This window comes from Siniperca chuatsi, linkage group LG18 (assembly GCF_020085105.1).
Source record: "Siniperca chuatsi isolate FFG_IHB_CAS linkage group LG18, ASM2008510v1, whole genome shotgun sequence".
In the NCBI taxonomy this organism is placed as follows: domain Eukaryota; kingdom Metazoa; phylum Chordata; class Actinopteri; order Centrarchiformes; family Sinipercidae; genus Siniperca; species Siniperca chuatsi.
In genome coordinates this window covers 11,378,911-11,395,271 of record NC_058059.1, presented here as the reverse complement: position 1 = coordinate 11,395,271, position 16,361 = coordinate 11,378,911, and the positions used below count along the sequence as shown (strand labels likewise).

Genomic DNA, 16,361 nt, shown 5'->3' with positions numbered 1-16,361 from the left:
CTGTGCCGTGTGTGTGCGCACACAGACACCCCTTTCATGCGCATAGCAAATACGGCAAACATATCTTTTCTCCATGTGGTTTATTGATTTGATATGTTAAGCAGTCAATGATGGATGGATGTGGTTGAGTCAATGCATAGCTTTTCTGTTTGCAAGTAAATGTGTGACTGCTTCCATGTTTAAGTGTCTGCAGTGTTATTTTATACACTAAATTTATGTTGGTTGTAACATTTTAGTCTCTTTCTTTCTGTCTCTCTCCCTCTCTCTCCCTCTCTCACCCACCGCCCCACCACACCACCACCAACCCACACACACACATGCTCACTTGTAGTTGTGTACATTATTCGTGCGAAGCCATTGACTGCCAGGAACCTTTAGTCCGCAATGCAGAGCTCAAGTGCAGTAGCCCCGGCCGCCACTTCTACAATGGAGACCGCTGCACCATCTCCTGCAACTCTGGATATGTCCTGCAAATCCACCAGGATGATGACATCATCAAGAGCCAGGTAAACACACTGCTACACACATGTTTAAACACACACAGGGAGTCAAAGAGCTCAGTGCACAAAGAGGCACGTGAATGCATAAATATACACATGCAAAAGCATTTCTACAGCATATGGCAGCATGCGTGCAAACATGAATTTGAGAATGCACACATGAACATGCATTGATGCAGACTCAAGTACACAAATGGCCATAAGAGAGAAATGCAAACACGCTTTCTCTCTCCTCTCCTCTCTATCTCTGCATTTATTTTGTCACCTGCAAAAACTAGGCTTGGTACGGCAAGCCTCCAGGGAGAATGACATCATGAACATCCAGGTAGATGAGTGCTGCACTGACGAGTGGAGACGCCCCAGTCTCCTCCTCTTGCTGGCTTGCTACACACATACGAACACACACACACGTACACACACGCACGCACACGCACCACACATATTCTGTACAAGCTGCACCATCACCTCAAACAGTCACTTTGTATTGCTACTCCACCGGGACGATGACATCATCGCATAGTGTCTGCTCCCTCTCCCTTCCTCACTCCATCCCTGCTCATTTCGCACACATTGAAGTCTCTGTTAAAGGGCAGAGATTTGCTACCGTTCTTGCACAGCAACACGCATTAAATGCTTCCGTGTAGATACCAACACACATACAGTAAAGTACAGACAATCTCCTGCATAAATAGGACACAGATGCAGACAGATAGAGTATACACACAGATGCATGCACACCACAAGTAAACAAACAAACAGGGTAGTTGACACCGCATTGTAAACCTTTTGGATTGTGGCCATTTAAATGCTTTATCCTTCTCCACGGCTGTGTAAAGCAGTCCGCAAGACAATCTATTAATGCTCCCTCAGAGAGATGGGAGGTTCAGAGAACAAGGTAAATTTAGTTTTTATGTGTATTTCAGTCTGGAACTGTATGTGGGTGTGTTTGTGTGTGAGGTGTATGGGAGTAATGGACAAAAACGTGTACGAAAAGAGGCAGAGAAAAGAGTAAAAGAGAGGGGGAAATAATGACTTTTACATGGCTGTTGCTGAGATCTGTAACTCGTCATAATTGGAGGGTTTCTAGAACCGCAATGTCATTCAGCTGCCCCTCTGTCTTCCACTAAATGGCCAAATTCACACATGTACATACTGTATACTGTATCTGCACACAGAAAGTATGTGTGTGTGTGTGTGTGTGTGTGTGTGTGTGTGTGTACATGCACGGAAGGACATTTACATCCACATCCATACATACTGTATGTACAAACACTATCAGAATAGATCTCCATTGAGTCGGCACAGACTTCTTATTGCATTAGATTTTGATTGACAATGCACTATGTGGCTATTCATCAATGTCAATTAATTTAGTGATAAATTATGCTTTTCAGAGAGGGAGAGGCAGGAAAGTACAGAGGAAGGGGGGTGGGGGTGGGGGGTGGGTGGTGGTGGGGGGCAGGAGAGAAGAGAAAAGAAAGTAGGGCTGTGCCAAATATATATTTTTTGGACTTGGAAGGCTTGCCACAAATGATGACTGACAGTTCAAAGGTATTTAGAGGACCTGTTATTTATGAATAACTTTTCGCATCCATTCACTCCGCTAAAAGACATCTGGTCAGTTTTGTTGGTTTAATATCAAATTAGCAGTTAATTAACAGTTAACTTTAATAAGTAATGCTGTGCAGCATTAGATATACATTTTGTAAAATCTAGACTATGTAATTTTTCTCATTGGATAGCAAGATATCAAATGTTTTTAGTAGTGGCCTCTTGTAAAATCATGTGTCTTCTGTACCTAAACTGTGCAAAATGGCCCATATATTGCTCATTTTGTAAGTATATTGGATTGTAGCATTTTGAATTGCAAAAATAATACCTTTCTTGGTACAGTATTATCTACTCTTTTTTAAATTTTAAGTTGTTTTCGATTGTCATGATAACTTCTTTGGTGGAATGATTAAAATGATGCACTATGTCATTCAAACTCATACTTCAGCTGAACATACATACATACATACATACATACATACATACATACATAGTCATTCAGCAGGAGCGACATAAATCTATGCACCAAAATCCTTTCCCTAAGTTCCAAAATAATTTTAAGCTCAGCCATGTAATGTCAGTAAAGACAAATAAATCGTGGTGCTCAGCTGACATGCTACTGGTAAAAAAAAAAGTTGATGCCGCAAACTAGATGTGCAGACTGAATGATGTTTATAATTACCATAACAGAATCCAATCCTTTTAACTCACCCTGGTCTGCCATAGAAAGAATGCCTTCTATTACTAGCTTGTTGATCCATTTCAAGTCCGGTCTTTCATCCTCAAAGAGTGAAACAATGCTCTGGAAAATGATTTCACCAGTTGCACATCCCTCCAGGGGCAATCTCCTCCCGAAAGCCTTTGGAAGAAACAGTCTCACTGTGAAACACATGGGCACCATTCAGTTTTTTGTCCAATCACTGTAAAACATAATTTCCAACATCTACTTTTCTTTGATTTGAGAGTAGAATACAACATTTTGAAGCAGTTCTTGTTGCTACCTATAGAATCCAACGAGGGACAGCAGTATGTTGGTTCTTTGATTGTAACAGTGGCACATCTGTGACAGACTAAACTGTATGACTGCAGGACAGAATCGGACAAATAAGACAATAGGGATTTAAAAGAATCACTGGGCACATCCATTTGAGATCAGATATAATGAAGGAAATGTCCTTAATGTCAAGTAGTTCTAGGAATTAGTCAAAGGGCCAGTAATAAATCGATCTGGCCAGATTCACAGGGTACATCTGCTCTCATCTCCCCCTCAGATGGGGTGATAGTTGAAAAACCCATGTAAAAAGTAAAGTGAATTTTGAAGATAAGCGACAACAACAAAACAAGAAAAATTTAACAAAATAAAATAGAAAACAACTTTACCTCAGATCTTCCTTATCCCCTTGGGGTACATCATTTAAGTCATGTCTTTCCTTCTTCAGCCACACAAGTGCTTACAAAGGCACACACACCTCCACACTAAGGTTGAAAAGTGCAGCCTGAAGCACAATCTTGTCTCTTTTCCTTAGCCAGTTACATTGTTGTTTCAGGGATGTCAAATTGGTTCTGGGAACACCACCTTCTTAGATAATGCTATCTTCAGAAAAAATCTTTTTCCCTCACTTGCTTGATTTGTATATGTATGTTTTATTGCTTGCTTGTCTTCTTTTCCCTATCTTTCTCTCTCTTTGAAGTGGTTAGGGAACACCAAATGCTGGCCGTGAAAAAGCCACTTTTATTTCACATGGGCTTTTCCTTTAACAGGCTCTATGCTTTACCGCTGTTCACCATAGAACATAGAACAAGCCCATCAAACCACCATTACCTGCCACTATATGATAGCCTATCCCCTTTCTTTAAATGTCCGATAGACCCTCTTCAGGTCTCATCAAAGTGATGACGAAATTTTACACACATTTAGAAATAACTCCTGGTATAATATGAGCCATTACATCCAATATAAATGCAAGGGCTATTAAGAGCCATATCAATGTATTGTTGTCGTCATATTCATATGGGTGGGCAATCAGCCAGCTCAGCCAAAGAAATACTTTTATGTACATGTTTTAAGGGCACCCAAATACAGACGTCTGAAGATTTTTTTCAGCGTATGTGCCCAGTGAGCAACTTTAATTGGAATGATTGATCACCATACTGAAACATTGAATCCAGTTCTAATTTCAACCATGGTGTGGTGTTTGGATGTTCTCATGCATGGATTTTCTGTGGGGGCTCCAGTTTTCTCCCAATCCAATCCATACCATATAAGGTACTGTATTAGAAATACTCTTGCTTTTGACCTTCATCAAGGCGCTGGCCTCAGAGCTGGATCCAGCTAATAAGAATGGGTTGAATGTAGAGGACAAATATCACCATGGTAATTAATAAACTAGAATTTAAATGGACTTAAAATACCTTATCCCAGGCTCACATCCCTTGCCTCTTAGCCAGGAGGTAAAGTGACGAACACTATGTTCCTGGTTCACATGTATGTCAGCTATCCAGCAAGTGCAGGAAGTCCAGAGAGTTCCACATGTGACAGCACTAACCATCATGTGCCTTCTTAGTCATATAGCAGTGGAGATGTCCCACTGGTGCTTCTGCATATAAGGCAGGTACACTGGTGGTTTGTATGCCTGAAAAGACGCTTTAACCTCAGATTAACTGTGACATTAAGGTCAATAAGGCTATTTCTCAGTGTCATATTTTACCTATCCTCCACCTCTGCAGAGGGGTCATGAAAGGGCATCATGATTTTCAGTGTTTCAGTTCTATTCTGTGCTGATAATGCCACAGCAGGGGATACCTGTACTAGGTTTCACCCTTGTAAGCCTATAAGCGAAAGATGTGTGAATGAGAGTGAAAGCTGTGCATTTTAATCCTAGTTTTTAAAGCACATGTGGAGCCCTTCAACATTGTCAGTCTGTTGCTCCTCACATTGCTGACTTTGCGGATGCTGAGTTAGGATTTGACAGTGATATGGCTAGGACCACGTGATTAGCAGGGGTCCTTCTGATTGGACGAGCATGTGTATACAAATTTCCGTGTGCCGCCCTGTAGTGGTCAAACCTATAGAGCCCATCCCTGTACGCCTTATCTGCTATAATAATAGAAAGCATATGTAACATTCAGTCGACTCCACACTGGGAAAAGAGTTGCTCTCTTTTTGTACTCAGAATTTTTAGACTTTAAAAATGTTCCTTAATTCTTCCACTCAAAACAAAAGCTCTCACAGTTGGTTGATTTGAAATCCACTCTGTCCAGGCTGACATGGTTATCATTTAAAAAACACTAACCCTTCCAGAATTATATGTACTTAGAAGCATGTCTGCTTCTGAGTACTGTTAGATTCTCAGTAACACCCAGCCGCATGTTATTGTTCTGAACACATTCTTGTCCAGAATCATTTTTGCAACTGTTGTGTTTTTCTACCAGAAAGTGTGTATCTTCCAAGCAAATAAGCTCTGCTTCTAAGTAAAGCTGATTTTTCTCCAAAACTGTTTCATAAGGGCTTTTCCATGAGGACTACACACTAATAAATTATACTTAATTCCAGCACTAAGCAATACAGTAATAACTCTACCTATCAATGTGCACTGTGTTAGTGCTACACTTTTTGTGCTTAAGTGTTTGTGTGCCATCCCAACTAAAGCAAACCCCTAAGTTGAAGGAAGAGGCTGTCAGTCTGACAGTTCATTTGTCTGTTAGTCTGTCTGGCTTGAATTAGGCAGAGTAGCCAAAGGTTGTTAAAAGCGCTTCTGGAAGAGAAATAGTCAGCTGTAAATTTTTTAAAGGAAGGAAAATTCCCACACATTTACACACACAGTGCACATACAGGCACACAACCCTATATACATTTACACACTTGGGGATACACGCTTGATTAAATGCGAAAACAGCTCATGGCAGCTGCACGTAAATATAAATGGGTTTCTGTGTGTGTTTGTATGTGCATAAACTTGACCACAGTTTTACACACACACACTCACACACACACACGGTTTTAGGATGGGCAAAACTTGTAACCTAACACACATATACACAATTTCACAAACTTACTTAACATGCCATTTGCACACATATTTACAGTCAGCACATTTACACTAAATAGATCTTTCCACATTTCTTCTATGCAGACTTTGTTCTCAACCTCCCATCATGATTGACTCGTTCAACTCTACACCCAGTTATTTTTCAGCAGGCACTCACATGCGATGCATATGTTACCTTGTTGAAAATCCAAATATGAAAGGAGCTTATTTATTTTAAGGGAACCTGATACTGTTATGCAGTATCATATAATGGGATCAAGATGAAAGATAGAAATACGTGGATAGAGAGAGAAGGTTATGAAGCAATAGATATGTAATGTATGAGTCCAGTTTGTGTGGCCTTAAAGTTTGGCCACTCTTTAAAAGATGTGTGTAATTAAAGTCAACCAAAATAGGGGTAGAATGTAATTCATGGTAGAAACACAGGTTTTCCTTTTTTGTTCTGAGAAGGAAAAGTCAAAATGATTGAGCTCTCACAGCTTTGTTGTAAGATTTCTTGGCACCGCTATCAATTTAAGCATTCCTGTTGCGTTACATGGTGCTCTTTAATGGAAGAGGATGAAAACAGTTGAGGTTTGGATGATGCAGTGGCTCCCCATTTTGGTCTCATCTCTGCAAATATCATACCACAAGCCAAATAATTTACAGGAATCAGAGCTATTTCTAATAGGAAATAGACCTAAGATCAGGAAATGTTTCTGGTGAAAAAAAGTGAGGAACGAGAGATTGCCATTTTGACATGTAATGTTTTGAAAACATTCTGGTTGCCATTGCTATTTCCAGGAACTCATATACCAGCAAATACTGGGTCCTTAATGCTATATTCTCTGCACAATCTTCTTATCACTCCTGATCAGAAATGGTTGCACATTGATATGTGTACAAGGTGTATAAACAATGAGTTCATACACACAAACACACACACAGACACACACAATAAATGCAAGACATGTGGCCTTTGCAAGTCTCAGTCAGACCTTGCTAGGACATAGCTTCTTCAGCAGTAACCTGAATGGCTGCTGTTTCTAATCAAGGGCTATTCTCTATGATAGATCCATAAAGGGAATGGAAGGGTTGTTAATCTATTATGCTAGGTCTTGTCTAAGCTTGTCTTTGTTTGTCATAGTAGAGTGGTGTTACCACTGTTGGGTTTGACTTCTGGCCTGAGTCCGTTTCTTGTGGATTTTTCATGTTCTCCCCCATGTCTGGATTTCCTCTGGGTTCTCCAGTTTCCTCCCACATTCCAACAACATGTAAGGACCCAATCGCACAGGATGCTCTCTGTAGGCTTGAAAATGTGAGGCAGTCTGCCTTTATTTTGAGAAGCATGCACAAGAAGAAGCACTGGGGATTTTCTGTTGACAGGCAACTGCATAGTCAACTACTGTCAATCACTAAGCCATGCAGCACAGTTAATGACATTAGCTAACTTAACAAAAAAACTGCAATCATGACACTAATTTGTTTGAAAAGCTTGTGCAAAATCCAACTACCTACGTTTTCCTCCATTTTCTTTGTTTCCCATCTAACAGTAAAAATTGATTGAGCATTACCTGAATATAATTTTTGTTGGGTGTAAAAGTAATATGTCACAACTGCTTTCTTAGTATCATCATTACACAGAAACTCACAAAAAGGATAAATCCACAGAGGGTGATATTCCAGTTGTGGAAGATTCCCTCTCTGTGTGTGTTTCTCAGAAGTTGTCACACTTCCACCAAAGTCAATCTGTTTTGTGTTAGGGCTGATTGTGCAGTTGTTGGATATCAGTTGTCTGAGTGGCATTATTTGACCTTACAAATGCTATCAGCAGTTACTTGAACCTGTGAGGCTTACTGACATACAGTAAACTAATCCTGATCAAGCCTTGTTAGGTTACACATTAGAGACTTGTTGAAGTGAGTGCTGAATTGCTGTAGTCAATTTTAGTGAGGTAAACATTTACAGGATGAGTGTGGGACATCAATCTGTCATATCAATGCGCAACTGAATGCATGTGACAATGCATACTTTTTCATATAGCCTACTTCAGAATAGGTCTGTGATCCATATATCTGTCTCTATCCGACACTCACTTGATACCTTGCCTTATTTTCCAGTCCGACTCTTCAGTGACTATAACCTGTGCAAATGGAAAGTGGAACAAACAGGTGTCATGTGAGCCTGTGGACTGTGGTCTGCCAGACAAATACCATGTTCATCCTGCCCATTTCAACTTCCCTGAGGGCACTACCTACGGCAAGAAGAGCACCTTTCAGTGTCGAGAACCTGCCCAGCTCGTAGGTGAGATACATAGTGGAGCATGCACACATGCAGATACATATTTTTAGGCTGTTATCTTTGTCCATGAGATTAGATGTACATTTCATTGTCAAAGGTTAACAGATGAATTATGATGATTTTGCCTTTGATTTTACAAATTTAATGCACATTGGGATCATGATTAATTATATATTTTTCAAGAATAAATGGTTATTGATGCACATGTATTATTTTTCAATTTTCTAAACAGTATTGCCAAAAGAGATATAATAGATTTTACATTATTATCATGGGATTGTTTAATTATTTTATTCATTTTTCTTAATCATCCTCATCATTGGTTTTTCAACAACTGCACATATTCTGTTCTTCTATCTACACATTTCCATCAGTTTCTTTTCTATTTGTCTTCTTTTGATATCCTTTTTCAAATTCACTGATCAACACTGAATTTTCTTTTTTCATTTATCCGTTTCTCCTTTTTCTCCTCAGGTACAAACAACACTCTCACCTGTCTAGAAGACGGTCTGTGGTCCTTCCCGGAGGCTCTTTGTGAGCTTCGCTGCCCGGCCCCTCCTCCTGTACCCAATGCTGTGCTGCAGACCAAGCGCTGCAATGAGACAGGCCTCAAAGTGGGCACGCTCTGCAAGTACAAGTGCAAGCCAGGCTACCATGTCACCAACAAACCTAAGAGGTAAAGAAAAAAATAGGAACGATTGATTTACTTGGTTCTTCATCAGAAAATGTTTCCAATTGAAAGTAAGGCCTGGAATCAGTTCCACTTAAATACTATAACCTTTAACCTATATATAAACCTCACAAAAGTTACACAGAACCCACAAGTCTAAACGTTAATCGTCTCCTTTCCCTATAGGCGTGCATTTAAGCGCCAGTGCACGGAGGATGGCAGCTGGTTAGAGGGGGCATGCGAGCCAGTGACTTGTGATCCCCCACCTCCCATCTTCCATGGCTCCTATCACTGTACTGACGGCTTCCGCTTTGACAGCGTCTGCAGACTCAACTGCTCTGATCCTGCCGGTAAAACTGCTCTCACCGCCACAGGAGGCTCTGCCCATACGGTGAGGCTGCTGCACGCTCCATGCAAGCAGGTCTGTCCATCTCTTTCCTCTCTTTCTATTCTTGCTTTACCTATATGTTTCTCTTCTTTTTGTCATGTGTATAAAAAGTAGACAATTTCTCTTTTTCTCCCTTCTTTGCATCTCTACTGTTTTCTGACTTTTAGGCTCAACATAGCACAGAAATAGTGAATAATACAATCAATATAAATACTGTATAATCCATTAGAAGTATTTGTATTTGTTGGATACTTAGCACCCAGACCCTTCACAATACACTATTAGTCATGTGTGTTTAAATATTGTTTGTTTAAAAATCACTACAGATACATTATTGTGAACATACTTTTATTTAATACCATATAGGTATAATATACTCATGATAGCTGACGATAAGATGCAGAATTATTGAGTAAAAAAATGTTTTTCCCCAAATACACTCACCATCCTCTCCGTCTTTTATCTCATACTTCTTACACTGCCCTCACTGTCTGAATGCTTGTCTCTCACTGCCTCTCTCTCTCCTCGTCTCCCTTAGTCCTACTCAATTTGACGCCATGCTAATTAGATTGCTATTGATTTCCAGAATAGTCCTGCTGCCACAGACTTTTGAAATGTATACACCTTTTAATCTGTTCTGCCTCTCAGGCATTGTGGGTTGGATGCCTGATAAAAATTGGATTGTATTTCCCCTTTTGTAATGGGATGCCATCTCAATGTCCTTGGTCTGCTAGTGTTTGCGTGTTATTGTGTGTGTATAATTGTTTGTCAGTCAATATATGTGTTATTTTCAGGGTGCGGGGTCTAATGTGATCCGCTGTAGGAAGGATGGAAACTGGACAGGGTCATTCCGCCTATGCCCAAACAGCAAAGGCCAGTGTTCTTTACCTCAAAACCTCCATTATAGCCTACAGTACTCATGCAAGCGAGGACACGGCATAGGTCTGTATGCACAAATTTACTGTTATATAATAACAATTCAGTTTTCTTCATTCTGATGTTGCATCTTTAATTGTTCAAATTACTCAGCTTTTCTTAAGTGTTGTGTTATTCTTCATTTTTTGCATTACTCATTCCTTTTCACTTTGTAATTTGTTCTTAATAAGAGTAAACAAAATGTCTAAACCACAGTTCTGTAACCTATCTTAAATCTTTGAAAGTGAAGGGGGTAAGGGGTAAGGATATGTCGTTTGAAATGTCTTTGATCTAGGTGTGGTTTGTGCATACTTTCATTGGTTTTGTTTTTTCTGTTTCTGTCTTGCTCACACACACCACACAGGTGAGGAGTGTGAGCTGATGTGCAGAGAGAGTAACAACGACGTGGTGATCCTCCCAAGCAACATGACAGTAGAAAGGGTACTTAAAGAGCACTGGAGGAACCCGCACAAAGTCAAGGTAAGTTTGTACGTGTGTTTGTGTCTACCTCACAGCTCTGACAGACGCACTTCACAAAGTTCTGTGATCCACAACTCTCCTGTAAGGAATTTCACATATAGTGTCAACATCCTGGCTCTATTACTCACAATGCAAAATGCCAGCTTGTGCCTGTGTTTTGTGCCCAATGCCTTGCAAATATTTGTCTTAGAAGCATGGCAACTCTTCAAACATTTTTATTCTATTTTGGATTGGAAGTGTGAAAACACTTGCATTCCTGTCCTCAGTATGACATTTCAACTACCTTCTTGGAGAAATATAAAGCTGCAAAGCATCTTTGGGAATTAAGTGTTGTCCCCACACTGACAAACAAGTAATTGTGCCCTTTGTAGCATTCAATTTTCCACATATTTGTCTTTAACAGAAATGACCTGTAGTGTAAAAAACAGAACAAAACAAAAAAACTTTGCAGAATTCTTGTGAAGCATGGGGCCACCACTACCACTATGGCCAAGTTGTAAAACCTTATCAAATGGGTAGTCATCAGTAGTCACAGTAATTTTCTGAAATACACCTATGATGCTCACTGGTTATTGAACTTATTTGATTTGGATATGCCTCAGGTAGGTAAAGAGTAATAGACTGCACCTACTCTTCTAATTTTACTCTCCCCATTTAACTTGATTAATGTCAGTGATGCGCAGTTTGTTTTGTGTTTTTGTCAGCTTAATGCCCTTTTAGCTGTAGAGTAAGATAAGAAAGATCTTATTAAATAGCATCAAGTTTTGTAACAAGAGATGGAGAAAAGAGAAACCACAGCTGAGTAAAGGAACACATTGTATTTCTCACTGTATTTTTTTTCCTACAACTCCTTTTGTTTTTGTTTCAGAGTCACACTGAGTCAGCAGCTTTTTGTGGTGGATGTCAGTAGAGAGGGGTGGCTTGGGCCACGTGGACATGAAATGATCTGTTTCTCATGGATTTGTGTAATTGATATGATTTGTGCTCAGTGGTAATTTGAGACCTGAGGCTATGCTGTTGGGGGCAGTGGATAGCATAAGAGAAGTCGGAGAAGTGAGGGTGGGGTGAGGGTTTCAGAGGAGTAAGTGTTTTAGACATGCACCAGGGTTAGGAGGTTGCAGAAGGAAGAGGTTTTGCTGGTAGTGCGCACTTTTAGCATGTGTCATGTTTTATCCTGTGCCACTACCTACCTACTCAACTGATAGCTACCAAATATATTGATTCCTGTGTTGATATACGTAATACAAGGACAATCAATTTCATCAAAAATACACACACATGCACAAGCACATAAGCTACACCTTTTCTAATAGTAATAAAAATTATTAGAAACATCCCAGTGTGCAGACAGAAATTTACCTAATGGCAAAATGTGGTCATTTGTAGGACCTTACATTTGCAATTTCACTGTCAAAGTCTAAGGGATCCTGTATGTTCCACCTTGAGAGTGCTACCAAATTAATTCTAGCAGCAGAAAAATAGATGCAACAGGCAATGCAATAAATACCCAAGGGCTACGCAGAACACACGCATATGGCTGAGATAAGATAGAAGAAATGCACAGCGCTGTCACAAAATGGTATTAAGAAACAAGAACAGTAGGAGGTTGCTGTGGTGGAAAAAGAAATTAATCATGACAATGGCTAGCAGTTGTAGTAACAGTAGGAGTGTAGGAAGGAGGAATAGACATCATAACATACTTTTAAGCTCCCCTCTAGGATGGGATTCTTCATACATTATCCGTAAGAGAACTCATGTCCCCAAATCCACTTTCTAGTTCTACTTTGCTGAGTTGGAGGTTAGCGTTGCCCACCTTAATAAGTGATGTTGATTTATTGCCTTTAAACTAGTTGTGTTTCGGTTCTTAGTGTGACCCACTTAGAATTCTCTCCTGCTTCCCTACCTCCACCTCTTCCTCTTCTTTTTACTGTCCCTCTATCTCTAACGACTTTGCGCCCCCAGCACCCTCCTCCCCCTTTATCAGCAAAATTACCCTGTCGGGCTTGCTGTGGAATTAGTCATTTTCTACATGACATGACCTCGTCTGTGGTGGCGCTGGGATAGGGATCTATTTTTATGTGGTATCAGCGCCCCGGGAAGGCTTCAGAGGGTGAGGATCCTATACGTAGTGAGGGGTGAGGCCAGGCCACGATCATGGATTATCATGATTTACGGCCTTACTGAGAGAGGAAAAAAGAGTGAGAGAGAGGAAGTGAGAGAGAGAGAGAGGGGAGAGAAGGAGTTTCTGGATGACATCATCATAGCAGAGCATGGGAAAAAGAGAATAAAAGTACAGTAGTTGCAAAAAGTTTGACATCCAAGACAAAATAATGTGCTTAATCTTCCACCATATAGGAACTAACCATCGTAGCCCTTGTCACTGAACACACATGTACACACACCACAGACGGGCCTGAATTCTGCTGTGCAGTACTACATTGCAGTAGTAGAACAATTACTCCTGCAGCTCTCAGTTGTCCTCAGATGTTATGTTGTTCTTTCTCTTCACCTTCAACCCCCCATCTTTCTTTTTTGCATTGATTTGCTGACAGCACTGAAATGAAAAATACCTTAGTTTGCAGCAACAAAAGAAAAGCATGTCAACTTTGTGAGATATTGGGACACAGGGGGTCTGAGAAATGGATCATCCGAGGTCAGCCAGACCTTTGCTGAGGATGGCAGTTTTGATCATGAACACTACTATCCACGTCTGGGGTCACACTTATGCTGTAAACAAAACCTTTCCCCACCTTCTGGCTCGAGTAGACTCATATAACTGCCCCTATGCCTAACACACACACTTTATGGAGACTTAGTCACACAACACAGGTACACATGCCCATCCAGAGTCATGTGAACAAATGCATTTTCACATTTACATTACATTACATTACACATTCTATACATAGTGCTGCCCACCTCCCCTGAACACAAATGTTCTGTTGCATTTCAATGAAGAGCACGGTGGGAGAACAGGATGGGATTCCACACATTCTGCAAATATATTTGAGAACATGGTGCTCTTTACCTCTATGTCTCTCTATGTCTCCTGCTCTCAGTTCTTGGCCCTCCTGGGGCCATGACTTATTATGAATAAACTGCATTTTATATCTTGTAAAAATCAACTTATTCAGCTTTGTTCTGAGGTGGAAAGAGGTCAGTGTAAATCAAAGAAGAATTGACAATGAAAGCCTCCATGTCTAGCACATGAACTCCTACTGTATGTTTTACTGTGTTAGGTGTGTGTGTGTGTGTGTGTGTGTGTTTGTGGCTAGAAAGTGTCCAGTGACTTTAGTCAGAGTTAGAGTTATATGGATTGAAATGCAGGTAAAAAGAATACAGTCTTGGCAAAGCTGTTCAACTGCATGCATATAAGGGAAATAACCCAAACCATTAAAAGCACCAGTACTTCTCATCTTAATTTTTGTCTTATATTTCAGAGTATAGTCTGTACAATGGGCCTGAAATGGTATCCACACCCAGAACTGCTCCACTGCATCAAAGGATGTGAGGTAAGGACTCAACCTGAGTAACATTTTTTTTTGTATTTGTGGATTAATAGTCTTATCTATCATACAATACTTTCATACTTTAATCATTCCAGCTTCCTTGATCCCGAACCAAACAGAGTGATGAGAAATTTGCCTGATATAATATGTTGCTGGATTTGAGTATAGACAGTTATACTGTAGACGCCAATATTACAGAATGTTCCACTTTCATGGTGAATGTACATATTCATACAAGCATGAAAATATCACAACAGTTACCTTTAAAACAAATTAATCTCAGGCTTAATAACCTCCAAATGTAGTTTCATAAAATTTAATTTGCTGTGTTTGGCCAGTGGAGTTGGACAGACAATGGATTAGCAGAGGGTGGACAAATAATACATTCAGACCAATCTGTACTGTAGGTGAAAACAAAATCTCTTGTCAGAATATTTAGATTTACAGGTCTAAACATGTTTCTAGGTAGGGCTGAGATTGGCAGCTAGTTTTTTCTACAGGCTATCAGATCTGGGGGTGAGGTTAAAAATACAGTAGTGTTTTAACACACTAGCAATTAATTGTCCACATTGAGGGTTTTTTTCTGATGCCAGTTGCTTAAGACAACCACATGGGTGGGCAGGTGGTTGTTGGCAGAGGCCATTTAGACATTTGTAATCCTGTTAAAAATGCTGTTGGTACATGGGTATCTGGCATCAGACTAATTGGTGTGGCTCATTGACACTTATTAACTTGCTGTAATCTGATGTAATTACTGATGTATTACCTCTTACAATACTCTTTACACATGTGATCATGTGATCACGTGCTAAACGTCTTTCCTCTAAAAATGGTGCATTCACATGTGAATACAACATGTGAAAGAATTCCAATTCGCTTCATGGAAGAATGATATCATCTACCCACTTTAGGCCAGTTGGATAACCTGATTGGTAACCCAAGTGGAGAGGGTGGGGCCAACCCAATAAATCACCTTATTGGAGTGTTTTGTGCAGTGAATAGTTTATGGTGTCCTGAGGTTGATTTACAGGTTAGGCCCACTAAGGGCTGAAAAAGTCACATTGAAAGATGAGGGAAATTTAATGTTTCAGATTCATCAGCAAATATATCCAGAGACCTCTAAAAGGCACTAAAATAAAAGAGAAAAATACCACTAGAACAAAAGACTTCTTAGGTAATTGATCTTTTAACCATTATCATCCAGTTTAATAGGTGATACGTTCCTCACTCAGTGTTTTTGTCTAATTGATGTGCTTTCTCTCTGGTATAGCCATTCATGGGAGACAACTACTGTGATTCGGTCAACAACAGAGCCTTCTGCAACTATGATGGAGGAGACTGCTGCCAATCCACTGTCAAGACCAAGAAGGTTAGTGGCATGCTTGTACCTCAGAATAAACCTCACCCTTCAGACAAAGAGACGATGTTGGATTTGGTCCTGGTCACACTGATCAACAGTCAGTGTTTGTTCCCCAACTCTGGAGTCACACATAGCTTAGGAATAAATCCCACCTCCCACATGTGAGCGTTTTTTTCCTTTTTTTTGTGCCTATCCCGCTTGGATGTTTTTACTTTTTCACTGCCATGCATCCAGTGGAGGTTCTATGTTTCCAATGTCAAACTTTGACATTTATGAATGATCATTTCTACCTACACAAGGTAAGTATAATGGAAACCACAACTGAATATACTGTTGAACACTGCTGTATTTCACCTCTTGGAACATCTGTAAACAGATTCTTCCTTCCTTTGCCTTGTGTCCAACCTTATAGTTGTTATTAATCAGAAGAGGAACAGTTAGCGATCTTATTTTTATCTGTCAACACTCAATCAGCTGTGTTGTATTTCAGAATTAAGCTGAGCATGACAAAAAGTTTGGTCATCCTTGTGGTAATAACTCTCTTAATTCAGGGAGGTGCTTTGTCTGGCTCATTCCAGCCAGCTGCTGGCAAGGGATCTGATTGGAAGTGTATTGTAGCTTCTGTGCTGCAGCATCTGCTTCTCTGGCCTGGCCTGTTT

General features: G+C 40.2%; 1 protein-coding gene across 1 annotated transcript in view; it reads left to right on the top strand.

The window, feature by feature from the left end:
* pappaa (pregnancy-associated plasma protein A, pappalysin 1a) overlaps positions 1-16,361 on the top strand; it is a 93,256-nt gene that overhangs the window by 59,325 nt on the left and 17,570 nt on the right. Inside the window, 8 exon segments of the mRNA XM_044173410.1 lie at positions 332-506; positions 8,200-8,383; positions 8,855-9,056; positions 9,237-9,471; positions 10,233-10,380; positions 10,718-10,833; positions 14,274-14,345; positions 15,613-15,711. Of these exon segments, the coding sequence (XP_044029345.1) occupies positions 332-506; positions 8,200-8,383; positions 8,855-9,056; positions 9,237-9,471; positions 10,233-10,380; positions 10,718-10,833; positions 14,274-14,345; positions 15,613-15,711 (1,231 nt within the window).